We start from the raw sequence: 26,560 nt of genomic DNA on the forward strand, positions 1-26,560 counted from the left end.
GCTCCAGGTGAGGTCTCACCAGAGCAGAGTAGAGGGGCAGAATCACCTCCCTCGACCTGCTGGCCACGCTGCTTTTGATGCAGCCCAGGGTACGGTTGGCTTTCTGGGCTGCAAGCGCACATTGTCAGCTCATGTCCAGCTTTTCATCTGCCAGTACCCCCAAGTCCTTCTCTGCAGGGCTGCTTGAGACCATGGCCATTCTGTGGTTCTTTGACCACAGGCTGAGAGGAGCAATGTTGCTAGGGTTTGGAATAGTAACACGAACACAGCCTTTCCGTTCGCCATCCTGCAGGGTGCTGCAAAAGAGAGAGAAAAGAGAAGAAAAAACTGTTTCAGCGGGGAGAGTCTGAACAGGTTACCCCTTTTATGATACAGGATAAATACAACTACTAGTATTTCTGTGTTTTGTACCACTGTTATCAATAGCTTCCCAAGCAAGTGTGCCACGAGGTTTAGTCAGTCATAGGCACATTTCCAAGTTGTGGCAAATTAACCATAACTGGTTGTCCTGGTTGAAACGTTATCAGGCATTTTCTTTCATCGGCAGAAGGAGTATTAGGCTTGGTCTCGTTAAAGAATGCTCAACTCAGGGGGCTTCCAGTGGGTCCATATCAGTTATTTAATTGGTGAAGTATTTTAGAAAGTCGAGTATCCCACCATGCCTTGTGTGGTTCAAGGCTTCTTTTTTATAAGCCATTAACTCTTTCCACTATGCCATTTGACTGGGGGTAATATGGGCTGTGAAACATCCATTGAATTTCTTCCTGTTTTGCCCATTCTTGTACCTCCTTGCATGAAAAGTGTGAGCCATTATCACTTTGGATGGTATCACAAGTAGGTAGACTTGAGGACCAAGATGACAGCCCTCGTACTGTATTTCGTCCATCAGCTTTTTGACACTTAGTTGCCATAAGCAAGCCAGAGACTACTTCTATTCCTGTGAGGATATATCGATACCCTGCAGAAAGTTTAAGCAGTCCAATATATCAATCTGCCAGGTAGACCACAGAGTTTTTCCTTGCTTGATATGTAGGGGGGGTGCTTTAGCAGGGTGATCTGCTTGTAGTTTTACTTTGCGCTGAGGACATTCTGTGAGAATAGCTTTACAAGTTCTCCTGTCTAGAGGCCAACCTTTGCTTTGTGCAGCAAAATAAAGTGCCTCTGTGCCTGTGTGACCTAATTGTTGATGTAGCCACTCTCCCAGCCGGTACCACTCAGAATTTGAGGAGTTCTCTCTTTCTATTTTCCTAATCTTTGCCAATTCATCTACCTTTTGGTTCCAGTTTGTAGCTGGTTTCTTATCTTTGGCATGAGCTTTTACCCATCCCACCTTGAATGGAGTTTTTCTGGCTATATTCAATAATAATTGCCAATCTTGAGTTCTCCAAATTAGAGATCTGTTTACTTCGCAGTTTAGGGATTCCCATTGACAGAGCCATTGTGTGGCACCAGCCCACACAGTATAGGAATCTACATATATCACCTTTGCTCCATTTTGTGCTGCTTGAACAACTGCCCTTAATTCTCCTACTTGTGCACTACCTTCACCTTCTTCTATTACTTGTTTGCCGGTGGTACTTCCTAATGCAGCAGCCTTATATTGCCATTTACCATTTATTCTTTTTGCTGAGGCATCAGTAAACCAAATGTTTTCTGTTGGTGTTCCCTCAGTGAGGGGAGGTGCGTCTAAAATTGGTGAGGGTTTGAAAGGTTGTTGTAATGCTAATGGGTCTGCATTTATAGGCATTTGTAATTTGGAGACCTTAGTATGTCCTTCAGTTAATTTCATTTCCTCTGCAATCCCTGTCAAGTAGGCATACCACTTCCTGACTGCAGGTTTTTGTGCAACTCCTTCTGGGAGAGCAGTTCCCTTTAGAATTCTTTCTAATAAATTAAATGGATCTCTGGTTTGTACAGATTGTTCCTGGTGTATTTTTTCAACTTGTTTCACTGCTCGGACTAAAGAAAGAAGTCCCTTCTCCCACTCAGAACATCTCTCTTCTGTCTCTTTAAATGCATTCGAGCTGAATAGTAAAGGTCTTTTTGGTCCATCTGGGCCAGTTTGGAATAGGTTACAGTAAGTACCATGCTCAGCAAAACCCCATTCTGCTATAATAGGGTCGTGGGGGTCTACAGGTCCCAGTGATTGATATGTTTTTAATTCCTGTATTAGAGTTTTAACTGCCTCTTCATGTTCTGGATTCCATTTCCACCGTTTTCCCTTTCGTAAGAGTGAGTAAAGTGGGTGAGCAATGATAGACAATCCAGGTACATGTTTTCTCCAGTATCCTAAAGTACCCATAAGCTGTTGTAATTCTTTCCTACATTGGGGCATCTGTAACTGTTCTATTTTATTTAGGGTGTCTGGTGGGATTGTTGCACTACCAGCAATCCACCAAGTACCCAAAAACTTCACCTCTCTGCTTGGTTTCTGAAACTTCTCAGGTGGGATTTCAACTTCTGCTTTATGTAGTGCTTTGCCATACTGCTGTTGCCGCTTCCCCTGCCTCCTCAGGGGAACTTCCTCTGATTAGAATATCATCTATATATTGGTATAGTTTCAAATTCTGAGGAAGCGTAACTGTTTGCAACAGTTCAGCAAGCACAGTGTGAGCAATTGCAGCTGAGTGTTTATATCCCCATGGGAGTCTGTTAAAGGTATATTGTATACCTTCCCAGGTAAAAGCAAATTTTTCTTTATCCTCCTCCTGCAAGGGGACTATAAGGAACGTATCGTTCACATCTAGCGCTGCCATCCATGGGTGCGCAGCTGCTTGTAGTGTGGCTGTTAAGGTCACAATGTTAGGGACTGCAGCCATTAGCGGAGCTGTGTTGGCATTTAGATGCCTATAATCAATTGTCAGATGCCATCTCCCATCCGGCTTTTGGACTGGCCAGACTGGTGAATTGTATGGGAAGTGGGTTCAGGAGATAGTCTGTCATTTTTCTAAATCAGCTATGACTTTAAAAATTCTGTCTCGTGCCGCAACAGAAATGGGGTATTGTGGTATGTTAGTAACTTTTGAATCAGGGAGTAAATGCACTGTAGCCTCCCGATCTTTATCAGGGTTAGGATTAATATTTGAACCAAAGGACCATCTACTACCGTCTGGGAGACGCCAGGCTCAGCGATTCAAAATATCAAAGCCCAAAATATTTTCGTTATGATTTTTCACTGCAAAGTGGGTAGACGGCATGCATTTCTCGCCCGGGAGCCATAAATTAACCTTTGCAGTTTGACAAATAGCACTTGCTCTGTTCACTCCAGTAATTTTAAGCCTTTGCTGTCCAGGTCATATACCCAGCTTCTCAGCATCTTGTTGTGTCAATATTGAAATTTGTGCTCCCGTGTCTATTAGGAATTTTATTAATTGTCACTGAGGACCAACTGGGATTAAAATATATGGGCCATTATTATCTGTCCATTGATAGGAGTCCACTTGCCGGACGGACAGACCCAATTGTCATCCAGGCACTACCCATCTTTTGATCCTGGATTTTGGGAAAGGAAAGGGTTATCACCCCCTCTTGGAGGTGGTGATGGTATCTGAGTGTTGGAAATGTTTTCTCTCCAGTTGTGTCTTTGAAATGCATGAATTAGGTCTTGGATAATGCTGGCAGGTTGTCTGTGAATTACAGCTCTTGGAATGCCTAATGTCAATGCTTGATTATATAGTTCTCTCCACCTCTGAACCCTAGGTTGATGATTTATGGGTTTTCGTTCCTGGGAACTATTTTGGGGTGTTTGTTTAATTTGTCTGATGTTATGATTAGGGTTTTCAGTTTCAACAGATTGATTACTCCATCGCACTTCTCGCCCATGTTTTATGATGTCATGCATCAATGTTGCCCAGGTGGGGACATCCCTGCGCACTAGGACCCCTTCCTGTTCATTGGCAACCTCCCTTATGTCTAACAGGGCATTGAACTCTGCGTTCCTCCTTACTTCATCTCATTTTGCAATGAGGTAGGATTTGAGCATAGCAGGAACTCCCTTAATTAATGGCTTTAGCGTCTCATGAGTCATGATTGCTGATATGGGAATGTCAAGAGGGCCGCGATCATACATGGCCTGGATGCAGACAGCTTTTGTAGTAGCTGTGGAAAGTTCATTTAGGGATTTAATAGGTATTACTAGAGGTTCTCTTCTCTCCCATATATCAATTCCACCGGCCCAGTATGCCGCTCTACTGGTTATTGAGTGGGGATCATCTGGGCCATCACCAGGGCCCCAAAATACATTGGTTTCCTCACGTTTATTAAAATTCTGTCTCCCCCAGTTAAACATACTCTCCATAAATATTCAGTTTCAGTTTTGCCTGGCTTATGGCCATAGCGTTCTTGTAGGTCAGCCATTTGGATTGGATCAAATGGGGTTATTTTTCGGGTATGATTTCCTACTCCACCGCGAGGCGCAGTAGTTTCTTCCGTTTTTATAATGGGCCTAGCTACATACGTAGGGGCATCTGGAGGAGATAAAGAATCATCTTTCCCCATTTCGTTATCATCGGGGTCACCCCATATGTTTCCATCCCATTCTTCAGGGGATAAAATTAATTTCCTAATTTGTACAATGTCAAGGGAATTGGGAGCTTGCATGAGCATCATCTCAACCTTTTCTGCCAATTTTTGTTTTTCCTCCTTTTCTTTCTGCAACTGTTTCTGCAGTTGTTCAATTCGTAGGGACAGTATTAATTCTGCTGCCTTCCTGCCTTCTATTTCATCCTTTAGATGCTGCTCCCTTTTATTAAACCTTTCCCTGTCTTTGCAGGCAGCTTCTAGGCAGGTGCCTAGCATTTTGCAAATGATTCCCTTTCCTTTACCATTTTTAATATTTCCCCTGGCTACCTTTAGCTGGTTTTCCACAGATTCCCAATCATTCCAATTATCACAAGCCCATTCTTCTGAGAATTTGGGATTCGGACTTATTCCATGCATTTTTAAATAATCAGTGATACTACTTGCCATCATGCCGACTACACCAAATTGTCACGAATGCATGTTTGTGAATCCTGCTGATTATGTTAATTTATTGTGAGTGAGTGAGTTTACACAGTTTGATTTAGTAGCAGTTTAGAAGTTACTTGTAGAAAATCACAGGGTTTGATTGTAATATTTTAATAGCACTCAGTCATCAGTGATTAACAAAGTGATTAGACAAAACTGATCAAAACAGTGACTTAGTTACAGATTCAAAGATGGCAAGGTTCACTCTATTACTACATGGAAGTGCATAAAGGAAAATTAAGTTACACCGAGTTGGAATGATTCACAGAGAGATTGTGTATGCAGGGGTTAAGGAGGACCCTCCCGTTGAGTCATGAGGTTCAGAATAGACCTCCTTGCTTTCTAAACTCCTTCTCAGAGAGGAGTCTAGGTGCGGCTAGGTCCACTCTTAGTCTCAGACTTGGTCAACAGTTTATAGGAATAAGGATAATGCAGCAGTATAAGACTCACTTTGAAATTAAATCATACGTCTGCAGACTACTTAAACTGATTCATACATGCATATACACAGACATTAATACATACATATATATATATATGTGTATAAAAAAAAGGTATACCTGTTAAAAACTCCCCTCAAGTTCAGTGAAATATTCATGTCGAATGTCCTGGCATTTCTCAGCAGGCAAGGGTTGAGCCTCAAGGAATGAAGGGTTTCAGCCCAGGGTCCGCTGTCGGCCTTTGGCAATGGACCTCCAATTTCTGCAAACTTTCAGAGTTTGCTGGCTCTGAGAGGAGTCCCACTCAGAGGGAGATGCTGGTGCAGCCCACGGCAGTCCAGGAGAGCTCCAAGGGCCTCACTTAGGACTGTTGTTTTATAGGCTCGTGAGATGCTTGGCTTTAGTCATTGTAAATCTCCATCCCAGCCACAATCCGGGTTGGTAATTACTGCTCTGTTTCAGAGCTGTCAGGGGTAACTGATTGTTCTCACTCCCCATATCAAGCACGTAAGAATTTCTGATGAGGAGAAGACCGCTCTCTGCTTCAGCCATGTAGGAGTTTCTGGTACAATTAAGGGGCACCTAACTGACCAACTCACTAGCCAAGGTCGCGGTCTGGCAGGAATTCCTGAGGTTGTGAAGCGGTTGAAGAGAGAAAAGGCGGGGGCGGGATGCACCACCACACTGAGCAGACAAAGAATAATTTTTATACAGTGTCCTGGTTTCGGCTGGGATAGAGTTAATTTTCTTCCTAGCAGCAGGCATAGTGCTGTGTTTTGGATTTAGTAGGAGAAGAATGTTGACAACACACTGATGTTTTCAGTTGTTGCCGAGTACTGCTGATGCCAGTCAAGGATTTTCAGCTTCCCATGCTCTGCCAGGCGCACAAGAAACTGGGAGGGGGCACAGCCAGAAGAGTTGATCCAAACTGCCCAAAGGGCTATTCCATACCATATGACGTCATGCTCAGTATAGAAACTGGGGGGGGGTGGCCAGGGAGCAGCGATCGCTGCTCGGGAACTGTCTGGGTATCGGTCGGTGGGTGGTGAGCAATTGCATTGTGTATCACTTGCTTCGTATATCATTATTATTATTATCATTATTATACTGTTACTATTAGCATTACTATTTTACTTTATTTCAATTATTAAACTGTTCTTATCTCAACCCAGGAGTGTTTCTCACTCTTACTCCTCCGATTCTCTCCCCCATCCCACCGGGGTAGGGGGAGTGAGCGAGCGGCTGCGTGGTGCTTAGTTGCTGGCTGGGGCTAAACCACGACATACAGTAAGAGATCCAAGGAGAAAGCTAATTCCTCACAGAACCTGCCTTCTGGCAAACCTGTTGCTATGAGAATGCTAACAGGAGAAGAACAGAGTTTATGGAAAGCTGTGAAAAAGATGAGGGGAAGTTTTCCTTCCCTGATTTGCTGAGGCACAGGGTGAAAAATAAGCTACTGTACGCGTGAGAGCGATGAGCCAGACTCGCAACGTCATCTTTCATACAGGCATCTCTGGCCTGGTAGTCTGAACAGGGAGAAGTAGTAACCTGTGAGCCTGGGAGGAGTGAATGGGAAGGGGAGCAGGTGGCAGTACCCCGTGGGGTTACTCCGCCAGCCCCACAGAGACCACGTTGACAGTCTAATGTCTTCACACCTCTCCCTCCAACCTCGTGGCCATTTGTAACTACGGGGAGCCTATGCTAACATGACACCCTTGATGGTGTCCTGCCGGCATCAAGGGTAGCAGCAGCAAAGCTGTCGCAGAGGTAGGACCTCAGCAGAAGGGTGCTGGCTCACCCGCTGTGATCAGCGTCGTGGAACAAGCTCTACCTCCTTTGGCATGATTTATCTCGGCCTCTTGCTTTTAAATAATATGGCCCTGTTTTTTTCTTTTTTTTTAACTTTGTGTAAGAAATAATATTCTAAATATATTTAATCTAGAACCACAGTGAGCTTTTTTTTAATTTATTTTCCAGGGTAAAAGAGCACTATTCACAAACTTCGATCCTAGCTGTCTGCTTCCCAAGTCCCTGGACTACTGGACTTACTTTGGCTCTCTCACTGTTCCACCTCTTCTTGAAAGCGTCATCTGGATTGTTCTGAGAGAGCCCATAAGTGTTTGCTCTGAACAGGTATTTTTTTGATTTTTCACTGCTATAGAAATGTTGCTTTTGTAAGACTTCAAATTGTAAATGCCACCCAAAAACCTGTTCTTTTGCAGACCTTGCCATTGCATACCTTATCAAATTTTCAAAGGACAAAATGCGTCTATCATATTTATCATGACTTCTTGTTGCAGCTATTTATTTATCCATTTTTTAAAAGAATCTGCATAGTCTAAAAATTAACAATCAAAAATAATGCACAAGGAACTTACAGAAAAAAAGGGTTCTGATGATGCTAAGAAATCCCGGAATTCCACTCAATTCGGTTATTTGCGCATCCTGCTCAAACCTCTTCTCTGCCATTTTTATTTGGCAGATAATAATAAATTTCTTCTTGCATTCCAGATGCGTAAACCTTGGTGAATTTACTAGAATTATGAAAAGCAATTACAATTGTAATAAGTTGGTTTTTATGTTAGTTATCTTAGGAAATGTTTGATAGCACATAAAAGAGTCTACTTATGTCTGTTAAATTAAGCTTCATGCTATATATTAATGTTGCAACAGTGACACCCAGTGGGCTGATCATCTTAAGTATAAAGAGTTTTTCCCACTGGAGACACTGAAGTATGTCAGATTACAGCTTCTAATATTGGATGTTGATAAGTACATCACCTGCAATATGTTATCAATATTCTGGGCACACTGTAAACCTTAATATTGTTGTACCACAGCATTTGTCTCATTCATGGTCAATGTTACAAATACCTCAGAAAATTCAATACCCTATGTCACATACTCAGCAGAAATGGTGACTTCAGTCTTTGCGCAAAATGTTAAGACAGTTCACTGAATGGGATGCTTGTTTGTCAGGAAACCTCAAATTCTGTTTGTAACTGATTTGAAGTCACATGTTTGCTCAGTGCGTCCATTTTTCTCATCTGTCTGTCTTCCCCACTCCCCTCAATCTGGCTTTGTAAGACTTGCTGCAGTGCGGCTGGGTCTAGGGTCGAAAATTTGCGTTAAGATACGAACTTCCTAAAGACAAGCCACTGGCCAGGTTAAAACGTTCTTATTTGGGCTAATCTATAGTTAATATACTCTAAAATGTGAAATACTGTGTGCGAACACCCATGGGTAACAGGTTCAGAGGACACAGTGTGGGAAACAGTGTCAAGTACAGTGATTCTTTACTAGTCATTTTGCCTACACTGTAGCTGTATCATATGTATTAAAGTATAAATGTGCTATATTCTTATAAATATCAGCATGCATATAGTTAAAAGTGTTTCTAGTACTGTCCACTATTGTGATTGATCAGTCATCACCGTGCTGAGTGTTTTGCTATTTAATTTTATTCCTCAAGTTTGTATTTCTTTGGGGCTTTACAGTTTACTACCTACTTTTTGGTGTACTTTTCAGGTTGAATGAAATTAAAAATAAATTTTAAGTTTTTAGAAACTCACAGGGAGCCCAGAATAGAAATGTTAGCTTTAGAATGGGTAGAGTAAGATAGTATTGACTTTTTTTTGCTTGTAATGAAATTAAGATGCAATGATCCATACAACTAAATGCTCTATTATAAGGGAATTATTTTTGTACTCTCCTACACTTGATAACCAAGAAGGGAAGTAAGGTGGTATATAGAAATAGTAAATATTGGAAATATTGGAAATTAGACAAAATACTAAACTTCAGGTCAGAATTCGGACTCCAATTTCCTGAGCTTGGACATGGAGCTCTGATCTGCCTTTCTGCTGAGATCAGCTTAAGCAGAGATGCTTATGCTGAGGTATGAATAACTGCCTGTTCTATTTCTCCACAAGGGAAAAGTTTTGAATCTCTCCTGGTTTGAGTACATGTTTAATATATCAAAAGTGCTAATTACAGAAGCTTTCTATAGCACCACAGCTATTATTCCAGGTTAATTGTGAACAGGAAGATGTACACAGGTACACATAAGAAATCTCATTTTTGGCACCAAATATTCCGAGTCTCCAAACTATAAAATCAGACTAAAGAATATAGAAAACTCTGTTTTAGATCAAGTTGTGGAAGACAAAGTGTGAATACAGTAAACAAATGATCCTTATGTGCAGTTTCATTCTGACACGTATTTCAGGAGATTTTCTTGGTAGTCATCGTTTTTAATTTGCAAGAACAGAAACGGTGGAATTGCCATTCCCCACATGCCATAGAAAAATACCGTTCCATTTTTCCTGGCAGAAGAAAGGTGACAAGTATCTTTAATATTTACTACATGGTTTTTCAGTAGTATGAGCATGAGGGTTTTCTGCTGAACCTTATGTCTCTTTTGATTGCAGCTAGCCAAATTCCGCAGCCTCCTGAGCACTGCTGAGGATGAGGTCGCCTGCTGCTTGCTGAGAAACTACCGGCCTCCCCAGCCTTTAAAGGGACGAGAAGTCAGAAGGAATTAAAGGAGTAAAGCCAGAGTAGTCTCCCTCTGAAACCAAAGGCTGAATTAATTTTAATAGTTAATATACTAAATGATTTTTTTTTTTGTGAGTTTTTATAACAAATAGGTGTTGTTTTACTATTGGTTACTATGCAGTCATTTCTCACAGACAAGTATGTCCTGAATTGTTGCAGGTTCATCGATGTTAATAGGTCTGATTGATTGTGTTTGAGTGCTGTTGGTTTGGGAGCCTTGAGGCATTAGCGTTGCATGCACAGAGGGCAGTGCTAATCGTAAGGGTCAGATGTGGTGAAGGTGTTGTCCAGAATTTGCCACTAAATTACTGAACAGTATCCTTGATATTAATGGCAATAAAGGATCTTCTGGGATTATTCTTCTGGTCTCTAACATAACATTTAGCTTCTATGTAAGACTTCACACTGTAATTCTCAAGAAAAAATACTTAAAGGCTGATATAATTTCATTGCCGACTTCTGGAATACCATGCTTACCTTCCTACAAAAAGCAGTAATGACTAACTGCATTTAAGTAAAACAGATATTTATGTGATCTTGTTGTTCTGACTGCTTCATAGCAGTATCGATATACTGATTGAATTTTTTAAAAAAGGCAAATAGTAAGGATTTTGTATATTGCGGGGTCATGTCAGGTAGATTAGGTATTCCTGAATTCCAGCACGTATACCGATGAAATTGTCCTGAAACCTGAAAACTGCAAGGTGGACGGGCATAGAGGGAACTGTTCGTTCATGCCTAAACTCAGTCTGTTGCATTTAGTGAACAATAAGGGACTGTAACACTATATCCATGTAGCATCAGACTCCTACCACTTCGAAATGGGAGGCAGGGGTAGCTGTTGCTCCAGACTCTTTTCATACTAGACACGTGGCATGCTGCAGTGCGAGACACGCTGCAAACCTCGCAGCTTGTAGTTAAGCACAGCACTACTCTGGTACGTAATGTCTCCTAGGTACTGGCTGAAGTTCTGCTGTCACAGCTGAACTTGGGTGGTTGCGCTTACATTCCAAGACCAAAGATAGCATTTAGAGCAAGCCAAAGAAATCAGAATCAAGTCAATATCTAATAAAAGATCAGCCCTTGATAGCAATGTGTTGAAATGTCTGTCTTTATGAATTGACTTGAGCCTGTGTTTCTCTCAAGAGCTTTTGTTATCTGAATATAATTGTTTGGTTTATGCCAAATGTATTTTTATTATCTTTAATGAACTTGCCATAGGCTGTAGCTTAGTATAGGATTAGATTTACCCTCAGACTCTGAGAACTACAAGTGAAAACCAGTGATACCTGAAAGAGGCAGCTAGAGGTTCCATGGGCAGTGACTACCACCAGTCTCTGTAGTACTTCTGACCAAACTCATCTTCCACAACGGCTCTCCGTGAATTTGCTTTTTCATAGGTTTTACAGACTGTGCCTCTTGCCTCAACAAATCTTTTGTGCCTAGATAGACAAATATGAGGGAAATAACAAACAGGATTGACTTTATATACCTTCTTAGAACTGAATAAATTAGACATAGAGATAGATATTTTAGCTTAGTTTAAGATAGGTGGATTTTTTTGTTTTCTCCTCCCCAGAATATAGCTACTATTGCCGCAGGGCCTCTCAATGCCTTCTGCATGTCTTCTGAAGGAAAGAACACAAATAGACCATGGAAAAAAATAAAAAACATTTGGCAGTGGCAGCAGGTGTAAGTGTTAACCGAAAGGGAAAAACCTGCAGGCGCTTTTTGTTTTCTGGCATAGGGAGAAGAATGCAGCTGAAAAGACCTCAGGCTGGTTCTTTCTGAATGAGGATGTCTGGAAACTGTGCATGGAGAGAGCGGGAGTGTGTTGCATGTTTTCACACCTTTTTTTAGACTTAGTGTTGGCTCTGATATGTTTCCCTGTCATGTGAGTAGCTGCAGAACATGAACAAAAATGTTTACAAATTGCATGAATGTTATAAAGTTTGTTTGCCTGAGAAGAGAAAGTAATAAGGCTACTGCTTCATGTCAGAAACAAAAGTTTTACATGTTTTTTATATATTGAAAACAGTGGAGTTGATCCGGTGCTTTGATATTTATAAGGATTTTATCAAAATAAAAATGGATTTTATGAATGTGTCTTGTATTTTCTATTGAAGAGATTCACGTTTTACAGAGAAGGCTTCAGTTTTATAACTAGTGCCTGCAGCTGTAGTTTTGGAAAAAATAGCCACTCCTCATTTGAAGTCTATCTTTTGCAGTGTAGTATTAGGTATCTTTCTTATGTTCCAAGTAAAATGTCTTTGCCAGTCATAAGACATGCAATCAATTGTACATAAAGTTTCTGATAGTGCTTTTTTCAACTATTGACTATTTTCTTCGGTTTATGCAAATAAGTTTTAGAAGACATCATTCACAGTAATTCTCCTAATGTGGAGATGCTGTGTTCGCGTTAGATTGACCTAGCATGGTACTGCATCTGGGCTGAAAGCTGGTGGTGGCATCTGAAAAAGACTAGAAATGCTCAGTTGCCTGAAATCCTTTGGGAACAGCTTCCCAGATTATCTCTCTGCTGGGAATCTAAGGTGAGAGCATGGACCCAGTCTCGGCGCTGAGCACTTGGTTGCATCCTCAGTCATTAACTTACTGTATGCCCAAGCTGCACTGAATCTCAACCAGATTATATGACATGCTCCCAGGGAATTAAATCTCAAGTGTGTGCTCTATGCTGTACTAAGATGACTCTAGAGCAGACAAAGCTAAAATATGTCCTTACCCCCCCATCTGCAGGTCTCTCTGATCATCTCTTTACCCTTTGACACACTTGGAGCCTTTATACTAGAAGAATGAAATGCTCAGTGACCAAAAAACATATAGGGTATTTGCTGAAAATGGTAGCTGTCAAGAATTGTATATGGCTGGATAGCTAGTCACCCATAAACTTATTCTCAGAATTAAATAAACTGCAGTAGAGCCTTGGGGTCAGCTCTGCTGGTTTTGGCACAGGAGGGAAGCAGTGCTCTCTGCTGTGTTTATAGACTTTGCCAGTCATGCTCATGATGTCTTCCATGTTGCAAAGACAGAGTTTAACATCAGCTGGGAATTTTCTTTATGTCAAAGCAAAAACCTGGGAAGTAGCTGTCTTTCCTTCTAGAGTACAGTGGGCTGAAGATCAGACAGACATCTACTGCCATACACCCACTTGCTACACACCTGTGCTTTCTCTGCCCCTGCAGAGATTTGTCTCTCTGTTGCTTCAGCAAAGAGGACTTTGCTGGCCTTCCAGATGTGAACTGGAACCTAAAAGAATTTAAGGAATCAATTCCAGGAAAAAAACCCAAGTCTTCCAAATACTCAATTTTAAAATAACTGTACTGAAGAAAGTGGAATATGGCATATGAATAAAGTAACATAATAAAAAGAAATATGTAATACATTTTTTATAAACTTAATGGAAAGGAAATTTGGGATTTAGATTCTTGTAGCTTTAGGTAGGCAAGGAGCAGATTGCTAGAGATAAATCTGGCCTAGCCTTCAGATGTTAAAAATTGCAAATAATTGAAAGAACACCTGCAGGTTGCAGCCTCAGCATGAAGGTACGAATGCCAGAGGAATGCTGCCCTAGAAATGTTTTTTTCTTTTACTAACTAGTATAAAGAAACATCGTGACAATTTTCTTATTTATTATCTCTACTGCTAGATAGACTAAATCTAACTTCTGGCCTAACTGTTGTATTTCGTTGTTCCCCCCCACCCCCGATCTTGCTTTGTGGTGTCCTGGTTTCAGCTGGGATAGAGTTAATTTTCTTCCTAGTAGCAGGCATAGTGCTGTGGTTTGGATTTAGTAGGAGAAGAATGTTGATAACACGCTGATGGTTTAGTTGTTGCTAGGTACTGCTTATGCTAGTCAAGGACTTTTCAGCTCCCCATGCTCTGCCAGGTGCACAAGAAACTGGGAGGGGGCACAGCCAGAAGAGTTGATCCAAACTGACCAAAGGGCTATTCCATACCATATGACGTCATGCTCAGTATATAAACTGGGGGGGAGTTGGCCGGGGAGCAGCGATCGCTGCTTGGGAACTGTCTGGGTATCGGTCAGTGGGTGGTGAGAAATTGCATTGTGCATGACTTGCTTTGTATATTGTTTTTATTATTATCATTATTATATTGTTATTATGATCATTACTATTTTACTTTATTTCAATTATTAAACTGTTCTTATCTCAGCCCAGGAGTGTTTCTCACTCTTACTCCTCCGATTCTCTCCCCCATCCCATCGGGGCAGGGGGAGTGAGCGAGCGGCTGCGTGGGCTGAGTTGCTGGCTGGGGCTAAACCATGGCATGGGGTTTTAGCTGTGGAGTAAAGAGCTTGTTCCATTTTTGTTTTAAATTACCAGTGCTTGCCTATGCTCATTTTTCTCTGATTCTTTTTCCCTGGCATCTCTTTAGGACTTAGGATGAAAACCTTAACTTCTAAAGAATCCTACAAAAATCCAGTAGCATTGCATTTCCACCAATGTTCTGCACATATAGGTAGCCTGCTTGTTTTTCATATTAAGTCTTGTTACTGTTTGTTTGTACAGATCTAGCCTAACAGAGATTTGGTCCATGACTTAATCTTTTAGATACTGTTACTTCCATACCTTTTATTCATGAAGTTCTTACTCTATGGACAGATGGCCTTTTCTGGGTGTCTGCTGTCTTTGTGAGACAGGAGATAATGCTGAAGTGCTTAAACAAAAATATTTCTAAATTAATGTTTTGTTTCCTATTTCTCTCAGCCTCTCCATCATTCATGCCAAGTACAAGTTTTCACTGTGGCAACACATTTGCATGTGTGAGCTGGGTTGGCTTCTCTTGTGCAGCAGTGTTTGGGGACAAGGGATGTCTCTGACAGGAGAGTACCGGATTGTCCTGTGAAAACAAAGATTCTCTGCCTCCGCTTACAGAACTGATGTGCTGCACAGTCAGTTCCTGTGTTGCTTCTATTTTATCAAATGTCACCCACATAGTTGGGTACATAAATTTGAATAATTTGTAGATGCTCTTGACAGTTTTGTTTTTCAGATGTAAATCATACAGGTTGCATGCAATAGATAGATGAAATGTATTTTTTATGAAGATCTGATTTAATTTTTTTCTGTGTCTCTCATTTGAAAATATTTTGAATAAAGCATCAGCCATTTAAATGTCAACATTTTGCTTCCAATTCTTCTCTTTTCTTCAGTTGTATAAACACCAGACAGGAATGTGCTCTCAATAAAATAAAACTTTTTAAAAAAACAGCACTTTGGCATTTTTGAGGAAAAAAAGGAACCCAGTCATCCGTGGTGTTTTTCAGAGAGTCTGTTCTTGATTTCTGTTTTCCCTCTGTCCTGTTTAAACTCCAGCTTCTTATGTAGTTTGTGATTTCATGAATAAACAGTTTACCTGGAAATCACTAAGGATCTCAGCTATCAAACTTATATTCCAAAATAGTTTTAAATTCTCATGGTTATGTAGAAACCATAGGTACCTATGTATGAATAGCTGAAAGAATGCTGTGTCCTCAGGTCTGCAGGTGGCAGCGGCAATCCAAAAATTGTTGAAGATTATTTAAATAGTATTTGTTACCTATTTCATTGCAAATACAGTTGTGAATAAGAGCAATATCTTACTGTTGTATCAAACTAAAGAATACAAGAGACATGGTACCATGCTATTCACAACATATTTTGAAGTTTGTTAAAAATGTCTGCAGAGGCTAGCCAAAGAACGTCCAGCCTGTTGGCCCAATGCCCAAAAAAAACCTTGAATCTGTCAAAATAGTTTAGCTCACCTTCATGACTGGTTCAGGGAATCTTCATCAGAAGAGCAAAGCCAGAAGTAAAGCCCAGAACAAAGCCCTTCGCGAACGTCTGCTGCAGCAAATCTGTTTGACTGAACTAGATTTGAACTGGCTGATACATGGCAATAACTATATATGGCAAAATAAAAGCCAAACACGGTGTGTAGTATTTTCAGCAGGTAGCCTGAGCAAATCCTTGAAGTATTCTCTTCTGTACTCACGGTCTGATGGTGTTAATGCAATTACTATTCCTACATGTTGTTCCTAAAATGTTTAGCAACTATACTAAACTATCTATATGTATTCTCTCTGTATATATGTTTGTCAGTCGATGCATCATATACTATATACATTATATATGTGTATATATACACACATACACTGTAAAATATACAGGAAGAGCTGGAGGATGACTGTAGAGCACCGCAGATTCTGTTGAGTACTATGGAATTGAGCTGACACTGGACTCCACCAGCCTCCTGAAGTCTGCAGACAAGGTCCTGTGCCCAGAGAGGCTTCAGTTTTGGTGTGTGGGTAGTGTCAGTGATAGCTACATTCAGTAGGTAGGTATGTGAGAATGCTGTATGTATGATGTTGGGACGATGCTACCTCAGCAGAAGCTGTGTCTCCTGCATGTTGGAGATGCCCAGCGCTCTTACATGCACTGGCAAATGGTGCTGATGATACAAAATCTTGTTCTGTCTTGACAATATACTCTGGAGATAGATGGATGACTGATTGAGGACAGAGATACTGGGTTTGAAAAGATGATAACAGACTAAACTATATTCAATAATCTAAAACGTTGAACTGACTGTGAACAACTGAGTGGTGAGATGTGGAGAAAATTAAGAAAAATGCCAAAGATAGGAGCATGAACACGAAAAAAACGTTCTAATAGAAAAAGAGGCCCTTTGCAGATTGCTTTTGTCGGTAGATGTCACTGCAAATAAGGCTATGGTCTGGGTGTCACCTTCACACTGACGACAGCCCAAATAACATGCACAGTGTCCTGAAGTCTCAGCCTGTGGAAGAAGAGTATGTAATATAACACACATACTAAGAATGTGCTGTTGATTGCGATTGCGACTTACTCCCTTTCTTAAAAGTGAAACAAGGATTATGAAAAAGACTACTTTCAGATACATAACAAAAGATGTTCAGATTTAAAAGATCATATTTAGGTGGATATGTGCATTTAAATGCTCGCTGTTTTCTGTAAGCAGTTGCCATCACATAGTTCCACACATGCCTAAAAGCCACATGCCAGAAACAACCCCTATAGGAGCAAGGTAAGTATTTCTGTGTTTTCTTCTAGCTGGAAGTTTCCCCAGGCAATAAAAAAGAGTATTTAAGTCATTTGTGTACAGGGAGCCTGGACTGTGCATGTCCACGTCAGCGCTGCCAGGCATAGTCTGTAGGTCCAGGATGTTCTGGCTTGGCTGGACTTCCCATATGGAAAGCCGCTGGGCAGAGCAGGGGCAGCAGGTCAGACTGTGCCGGCGCCCGAAGCTCTGGGAGCAAGCTCCGTGCAAGGAGAAATTCACACAGCCAGTAAACACAACTGAGCGTAGGTGATCATCAATGAGCAGGTATTTTGTAAAGGGAACAGTAAAGATGCATACAGAAAATCTGACCAGCTATTTGAAACGACTTTCTGCTTCAGTTTCCTTACAGGTTCAGGTGAACAGTGGTGCTCGCTTCAGCCATGGCACCGCTTCCACCCGACTCTCAGTGTGAGGTTCCAGAAAGGGTTTGCCTACCTGTCTCTCTCAGTTATGACATATCTAAATATCGCTGCTAGGACCCAAGGCAGGTTTCTTGGTTCACACAAGCACACTGCAAATGTGCATTGACTGGAAATAGATCTGTGTGATTACAGAAAGAGTTGTAATTGTGGACGCTGTATCAGCGTACAGAGGGTATATACAACTTACACTGCCCCCACCTTCAGGTTATGGCAATTAGGAAGTAATCTAGTAATCTAGCCCTGCAGCACAGCCATCTCATAGTGGAGTGGGAACACCCAGGATATCTCAGCTGAACAGCACTCAGGTATACACACTGCCTAGGTGTGATATTGCTTAAATAATACATAAGTCTCATGATTGTGCTTCACTTTTCCCTAGTGACTGGTGCAGGTGTGTTGCATCATGACAGTGTGTTCGGGGGTATTTGTAGAGTCACTTGCACTAAGCTCCTGCTAAAATGGGTTGAGATTCAAGCAAAGACTAAACTAAAGAATTTCCTTTTGCATCTTGCATCCAGTAATTCATGCAAGAGGAAAATGTGACTGACTGAACTGCTTTGTATTGAAAAAGAGAAAGCTTCATTTCTTTTTCCGAAAACTGTGTATTGCTGTTTAGTTATGTTTTACATACTGTTACTTATATGTCTGTACTGGACATAGCATTTCTGTTGTAGCTTAAAGCTATATTCAGCCTCTTCAGAGTCAGTAGTCGTCCCAGTCTGGGCACGGGGTCAACTATTCAGCATGCAGGTCTTTGAGTGCTAAGATGTCTTTCACTTCTAGTACTTAGCACTCTTGCAGTGGTAGGTACTGTAAAAACATTAGCTAATGCTTCTTACTGGCACTAAGAGTTACCTTTCTTGTTTGGCAGGAAAAAAGCTACCCAGCCAAGGTATAAAACCACTAACCAAATGAATGGCTAGATAAAAGGAAATTACTTAGTTGCATATTCTTGTTGCTATCACTTTATTTTCTGAGTTTAAAGAGAGGCATAATATCACACCCACAATGTAAGTACTATCCAGTTACAGCAGTGAAGAGTTCATGTTAAAAAACAGTGTAGCAGACGCCTCCTGACGGGCTGGTTCAAAGCCTGCCTCTTAGAGCATTTGCAGAGGCAACAGGGATCCCTCAGGCTGAGCAGGAAAAAGCTGCCTACTTCTTGAACGAGCGTATTAACTACCAACACCCCCTGCTTTTCCAGAGAGAAATCGAGTGTATCTGCTGTGCTTTGCAGCGAACTTAATAGCTGTGCCTATCGTGGTAAATAAAACAAGCCAGGGCCCACTTTCTGGTCCTGGAACAAGGGCCATGAGACTCAAGAACATGTCTTGAGTCTGCACAGCTGAACTTCCCTGGGTGCCTTTCTCCATATGGTCTATTGGGAACCATCACTTCACCCTGTCTGGGCTCTCTTTCAGAGAGCTCTAGCTGACATCTGCCAAAACCACGCTGGGGAGCTTCCATTTGACCATGGCCAAGTCCTGTCCCTCTCCAGTTGGGCACGGCTAACACTTCTGTGTGTGCTAGGAGTGTCATGTGCAGCAGTGTGACCCGGGGCTTCACCAGCACCTCTCTCCCTTCTGAATCCCACTGGAGCGCCTGTGTGACACCTTGTCCCCACTCAGTCTGGACACTTAAGTCTCCATAAGCTGGCTGCTGCGTGGGCACCACTGCACATGGCATTCCTGTGTGACAGTGGTATTTAGATGTCTCGTAAATGAGAGAGGCAGGCTGGCATACACTTTCTGGAGTTCTCTACTCAATTTAGCCACTGGCATTCATCCTGTTTCATTTTAGGTGCCAAAATGCATCTTCTGAATCCTATTGTAAGCCTTTCTTGTGCTTTTCCTTATTTGCAAAATGGGTCTATTAATGCTTGTTCCATTCATAAGTCTGTTGTCTTTCAGCAGAAATTTAAGATTTTTGTGTCACAGGAGCCAGCACATAAGTGAATGCTGATTTAACTATGGAAACAACCATTGTCTTTGTTAGGTATGTGGTCAAACTAGAACCAACTGGTCCTGCAGTCAAAGCCAGGAAGGAGCATGTGGGTGAGATTAAAGAGGATGGGAGCAATTAGAAAGTGGGCCCCCTCTTCTTTCTCTGTGAGGAAAGAGGAGCTTTCTGGTTTGCAGCCTGGAAAAATGGGTGTGTGGGAAGAGCTGACTTTAGGCCAGGGGCAGGTCACGTAACTGTCACATATCTGTCTCAGGGAGAGTAGTAGAAGGTGTTTTTGGAAAGCTGTGTTTTAATGGTATGTCTGCTCTAGGGGGCTGAGCCACCTCTAACATGGGCAGAAACCCTGTTCCATTCCTAACTTTGCACTTTTCTTTGTGGATTTGCAGTAGTCACATCACATCTGTATTTTCAAACTGGTGCTTAACCCCTTGATTAGCCATTTAAAAAGAAGCTTTTAATTTCCTTAAGTTCTGACTACCTGAGAGATCTCCTAGTTAATGGCAGCTCCAGCCCTATGGCAAGTTAGGTCACTTCTGTTGTGATGATCATTTATTTGATATCACTCTATTCTCTTTTCACAACTGGCCCAACTTACTGTAGTATCACAGAAATGAGATTTCAGAAACAGGCCTAGAGCTTGATCTCCTGTACATAAGTGTCTGGTCTTGCAACTGCTTGAGTCAAACATCTGTTCTCCACCTCCCTCTCATCAATCAGATATGCTCAAATGAGCTAAAATGTCACTTGAAGAAAGAAATATGCATACAACAAATACTTGGAAGGAGGGCTAAAGGATCACAGGATAAGTGAGCAATGTTCATACCAGGGAAACCTAGGAGGCCAGAAGCAGTGTACAATGAGTGAGTGAAATAGGAAACAATTCTGTAGGTCTTGGCACAGCTTTCCTTTGCAATAATTATCTAAAGCTGTCTGGAGGCTTTCCCTGGAGCCTTTCTCTCCCTTGACCCAATAACAAAAGAATCCATGTTACAGACTTCGCTGCGGGATATGTAATGGAAATGCAAAATCCAGCATCATTAGCTGGCAACCTTGTAAAATCCTGCCTAATGTTAATCCTACAGGACTTGCTCAAGGGCTGAAAGCACCCTGAATGGTTGGAGTATGACTGTTTCAGGCATTCCTCTTGCATATGTGCATTTTCACAGACAGAAGACACAACGGCTCCATTGGACCATGCCTCCAAAGCATGTTGCCATTGCAGAAATGGGCTGTATGGTTCCATGAAGATAATTAAGAAATAAGGGTCTGTGAGAGGATATTAGACCACACTTCACAACAGTGCGAATCAATAGAAGAGCGCACAGTTTGGTGAGGGAAGGAGGGGGACTGCAGGTCTGGCCTCCCCCAGAGGACTGAAGGGAAGCCCAATCGCTTGCACAGAAGCGGCTGTGGATGTCCCCCTCCTTGCCCTTCCTCATGGGCAACCTCCTGATAAGACAGGGGTGGTCCTGTTGCATCAGTTGCTGACAGCCTTTTGTGCCACTACCACCAAATCTGTCCTAACACATTTTTCAAGGGTAAATCTAAACGTTTCCTGATGGCATGTTGTTGGTGTGCCAAGGGTTAGTGTCTCCTTATCGTGAGGAAGCAGTTTGGTTTCAAGGGGTGGCCCCGATGACCAGATTGCCCTGGCCCTCAGCTCTTTCCTGATTAACACCCCTGCAGCTGAAGGAGCGAGTTTACAGCAGGGCAGGAGAGGGTATGTTCAGAGGGACCATTTATAAAAGTATTGATTCATGTTATTACATTGCTCTGGTAACCGAATGGTGCAGATAGAGATGAGGTTTTATTGCATTAGATTTTGTCATGCCAGACACTATTTTTTTTCCAGTCTTTCAGCCTCATTCACTGCTTTATCCTGTTCGACTTCAGTCAATGGCCAATTTGCTGAAGATTTCAGTGAGAAAAAGAGCAGGCCAAATCATCACCACAAATCAAACTTGTAGTGTCTCAAAAAAGCGCGTCCTCACGCCACCAGGATTCCTGTGCGTATCTGATGGTTTTGTGACCAAAAGGTCAAAAACACTGCTTAGGAAACTGTTTTACCCAATGCTGACAAAGTCAGCGCTCGTCTACCTGGGGGTGAGCCCGGTGGCCAGCGGGCTCCGGCGGGGCTGAATCCAGTGATGTGCCTGCAGCTGGGACGCAGGTCCATCCCGCGGCCATGCCCTGCGGCAGTGTTTTGGCGGCCGCTCGCTGCCCCCCTGCCCCGCCGTATCGGTTACTGAGGCATCACTCCAGCAAGCCATCGTCCTGCCGAGCGACACGCGCCAAGAGCCGCCGAGCATGTGACATGCTCGGTCGCCCATCGGCCGTCCTCGGGTTTCTCTTGCTTGGGCGAGATGGATTGAAGCTCACGAGTGTCGTGAGGAGGGGCAAATGCTGTTCAAAGGGTATGTGAGGAATGAAGCCAATTCCCCTGCAGGGTAGGAAGAGAGAGGGAAACTTGGGGCTTTCCCCAGCTCGCTCTTAAATTTGCACCCCGGAGAGTGTGTGTGTATACTTAAGAGAAAATTAAGCAGAGGCTACACATTGCCCAATACAGTGAATATCAAGGATAAGATATTCCAGCCTCTTGATTTCACAGATTTATCCAAATGTGAGCAGTAGCTCTCTACAGACAAAATAGGAAGTGAATGTAATGGATATCTAAAAGGGGATCATCAGGTGGCAATAGTTCGGTGATGAGGGAAGTGCTCGTTTCAGGCTGCAGGAACAGAAAGTCACTGCCGCTCTGACTGCTCCCAAAATGGCACAGCTTGGTCCTGCATCTGCTGGGCTCCACGGACCCCGGCAGGCCAGCGCCCTGTGGCAGCACCACCTTTTGCTCGCCTGCTGGAAGCTGCTGGGATGCCTTGGGGCCGAAGGGCACTTGGTCCCTCAGGAGAGCAGGTGCCTCGTTGTCACCCAGGCTCCATTAGCACCTTTCTGAGAGGAACCTTACACCTTTGGCTGACTTAGTGTTGCAACAGATAGCGCTTAAAGAAATTAGTCACAGTATACGGTACTGGCAGGAACGCAGTCCCAGAGGTGTATTTTTCCTACACACACTGTTTAAGCTGACTTGGCTCTAGCTATGTTATGGTGAACTTTGCAGCACAATTTAGTTTGTTGATTTTAAAGTTTTTATGGTGTGGTCTCTTGGTTACCTCAGAGCGTTGCAAAAGACTTAATGGCTTAAGCAGTCAAAACATAAATGCATTTTATTTGAGCTCTGTGCTAATGCAGAAAAACTTGAATAAGGCATGCAAGGAAGCAATAATGCATTACTGTAACATAAGCAGCAGTACACCATTAATCCTGGTGGGATTTTTTCAGCAATTCTTTTCTTTTCTTTTCTTTGATAAATAACACAATCGTGAAATTCAGAATAGCTAGCGAATGCATTGATTTTGACAAGCAGTTTAGCTTGAAAAACAATTTTAAAAGTTTCAAGATGTAGTATTACATCTGCACATTTTCTAAATGGTCTACTGTGACTAATAGTTTTAAGCGGTTTCTTCCACCGCCCAGCATTGTTGCTAGCTGCTTCCAAACCACACTTTTCCCATCCTGTGCCGATGGGTTTGCTCAGCACTGCAGCCCTGCATTGCTGCGCCTGTTACGGATGGAATTAAAGATGCAGAGGATTCGCAGGAAGTCCTTGTCCTGGTTTTGGCTGGGATAGAGTTAATTTTCTTCCTAGTAGCTGGCATAGTGCTGTGTTTTGGATTTAGTATGAGAATAATGCTGATAACACTGATCACTGATGTTTTAGTTGTTGCTAGGTCGTGCTTACACTAGTCAAGGACTTTTCAGCTCCCCATGCTCTGCCAGGTGCACAAGAAGCTGGGAGGGGGCACAGCCAGGGCAGCTGACCCAAACTGCCCAAAGGGCTATTCCATACCATATGACATCATGCTCAGTATATAAACTGGGGGGAGTTACCATATGACGTCATGCTCAGTATATAAACTGGGGGGAGTGGGACGGGGGGCAGTGATCGCTGCTCGGGGACTGGCTGGGCATCGGTCAGCAGGTGGTGAGCAATTGCGTTGTGCATCACTTGTTTTGTATATTCTTTTATTGTTGTTATTATTACTATTTCCTCTTCTTCTGCTGTCCTATTAAACTTCCTTTATCTCAGCCCATGGGTTTTACTTTTTTTTTCCTCCAATTCTTTCCCCCATCCCACTGGGGGCGGGGAGGGTGAGCGAGTGGCTGTGTGGTGCTTAGTTGCCAACTGGGGTTAAACCACAACACCTATGAAAGAAGTGAGACTTCTTGTACAAGGTCTTTCCTTTTCCAAAAGATCTATAGATCCTACAGTAAAGTCCCTAAGCTGTACCAGGAGCTATTAACTAGGCCTCCTCAGGCTATCTCATCTATAGGGTTTTATCTGGGCATTCTCAAAGCACACTTTTCAGTTGACCACTTTGTGGTTGTAACAGTACACTTCTTCCCTCAACATGAGGGAAAAGTTGAATTAGGAAGGATTTTCTAAAGAAAAAATGAATGTAGAACAGTAACCAACCCAATTTTGTCTTATAACCCCAATGAAGGAGTCCTAGTTAATGCACCCAGTAGATATCAACATGGAAGGGGTTGCTGGAGCCTGACTTGAAGCCCATTCTGCTGACCAGATGCTAAATGCTAAGTGTTAACTACTTTTCACAGCTGTGGAGCTACACAAGGGAACTTTATTTGAGCAGAGTTACTGTATTTTGAAAGTCTTTGCAAGAGGAGGAGAAGCTTAGTAGAAGTTCTCTTAGATGAGTTGTGTCTCTGGTAGCTTGCGTTTGCCTGTTTCTCTGTCATTTGGGACTAAAGGTGATTGATTTACTGTGGGGTTTGGCTATTGATGCACAGCACACAGATACCAATATTTTCATGTACGGACAAAATACTGAGCAGCAAATGAGAAAACAATTCATTCTGGTAAAAGGCAGAAATGATATTCTTAAAATAAGATTTAAAATATGTATGTTTTTCTGTGTAATTTCCTCAAGTCTTTGGCATTGAGAAATCACCCATTCAAACTACTGCACTGGGTAATTTTCCTGTCCATCTCTTTTATATTGCTAGCAAGTACCATTAGATGTCAATGTAGTGATAGCTTTATGTCCTAAAATAAAATCCTGTTTGTATTTTGTTCTCTTTCTTTGCTATAAAGATAAGAGATCTCTCCTTTACTGGTAGTCAAAGTCTAGAGACACTATGAAATGAGTTCGCCTTTCCTTGATCAAGTCAAGGACATTTCCTTTGCCTAACCATTTCCTAGACTATGAATTGCTTTTTCATTTTCTTGGTTGTCGTAATCAGATCCATTTGATTTTCACAGTTGCTCCTACTTGATGTTTTCACTTGTCTTTTATTAAAGTAATTTTCAGAAGGTGTGGCACAAAAAGAAGCAGGGTGAAGTCATCTATGTTGGAGACAAACCAGTAGATCCAGCTGCCCGCTTCCTGCCACCCTTGTGCACACATGCAAAAGTCTCCAACTGATTGAACCCACAGCTCTGCAGCTCAGGCCCACTCTAAATCTGAGAAATTACAAGAAATAACTCACGACATTAGTTTAGAGAGCTTTTTAAAGAGACTCTGAATGAAACAGCTCTGTACAGGAAGCTGTTGTTCTGCCTAACAGATTTGTTTCCATTTCTCAAATGTGTGCCCGTTGTGATCTCTTTGTGAATTTTAATTTTTTTGCCATCACAAAGAAGATGCCTCCTGTGAAACCAGTCAAACTGATATAGCTGTGTCTCTGTTCTCACTTTTCCCACAAGCACTATCAGATTTTTTTTCTGGAGAACTGAGAGGAGTGAAAATTATTATCTTCCTGTTCACGGCAGTTAAAGGGATAATGCAGTTGTTGCACTAAGGCAGAGACAAGTGGTGTGGCTCAGGATCACTCATTAAGAAGGTATCAATTACCTGAGGGAATTATTGGCCTCTTTGTAATTCTTTTTGTAAGCTTATGAACAGAAAGCGGCATTTTATTAGCTTTGCTTAGTAAAGTAATAGGAATAGCTATGGCTGATGAGGATGGCAGGAATATCTGACTGAATGTTGATTTGTCTGCTTTTTAATTAGCATGGAAGTGGAGACTGCTTTTGAATACTGAGCTCCTCTTTCCCATGCTCATGGGTGAGTGCCCATTTTGCTCATGACTCTGCATCAGGGACTGATATTATTAGGAAAAGAAGCTTTTCTGACAAAAGGGAGATTCTTGTTCATAAAGGTGGAGGTCTAAGACTAAGCTGGAGTATTACATTTTAGCTGCCATGTGCTTATCTGCAGTTTGTGCTCACTCTTCTGCACTTTCAATTATTTTTTCCTTTAGTTCCAAGCTAGGAGAGTAAGACTAAATGACCTCTCCTTTTTTTCAGGTGTAAATTGCTTGTGATATCTCAAAACCCTTTTCATATGGAAAGTTGGCCATAAATGTGGCACCTTTTTTGGAATGGAATAAAGAATGGTCTTGGTATGATTTTATTGTGTCTCTTACAAATGCATTGCACTGAATCAAGTTAGAGTCTTGACCTGTCATCGTGCTTAATAGGCTAATGGCACAAGGCAGCAAGGGTACAGAAGCCAACCAGGTATAAGATAATTTGATTGGGGCAAGTAATTATTTATTCATTTCACATGTCCTGGTGTGATAATTGGTGCCACTACATTATGGTGGTAAGTCACAGACCAAGGTCTTACCGATCCAGTTGTTGGATACACACACTGGTTAGCTGAAAAGGTAGACCTAGGAGTGTGTCCCACAATGCAGCTGACTGCAGCAGAGGTGGTATTTTGCATTTAAAGCAACTCAGCTTTTGAATAAGTTGGGAACATAGATTTGAAAATTTTCTGTACTTTATGGAGGAAGTGTGAGGAACTGTAAACGTTTACAGCACTGCTTTTACTGTATAGTCAAAGGCATGCAAATGTTAAAGAAGAAACTAGATCTGTAGCAACGTGTGCTGCAAAACCCCAACAGATAACAGTCACTTATGTGATTTAATGAAGGTAGTTCATCATTTCAGTCAAATAACATTTA

The 26,560-nt window shown here is 42.0% G+C and overlaps 1 protein-coding gene across 2 annotated transcripts in view; it reads left to right on the top strand.

Annotated features, from left to right (window-relative positions):
- Positions 1 to 10,892, top strand: part of LOC104024718 (carbonic anhydrase 13) — a 29,302-nt gene extending 18,410 nt beyond the window's left edge. For both annotated transcript variants that reach the window (XM_075706504.1, XM_075706505.1), the window contains 2 exons: positions 7,425 to 7,580; positions 9,878 to 10,892. In XM_075706504.1, coding sequence (XP_075562619.1) covers positions 7,425 to 7,580; positions 9,878 to 9,991 — 270 coding nt within the window. In that variant the 3' untranslated portion in view covers positions 9,992 to 10,892. The remainder of the gene's footprint in view (positions 1 to 7,424; positions 7,581 to 9,877) is intronic.
- Positions 10,893 to 26,560: the final 15,668 nt, after the last annotated feature.

This window comes from Pelecanus crispus, chromosome 2 (genome assembly GCF_030463565.1).
Source record: "Pelecanus crispus isolate bPelCri1 chromosome 2, bPelCri1.pri, whole genome shotgun sequence".
NCBI classification, from domain to species: Eukaryota; Metazoa; Chordata; class Aves; order Pelecaniformes; family Pelecanidae; genus Pelecanus; species Pelecanus crispus.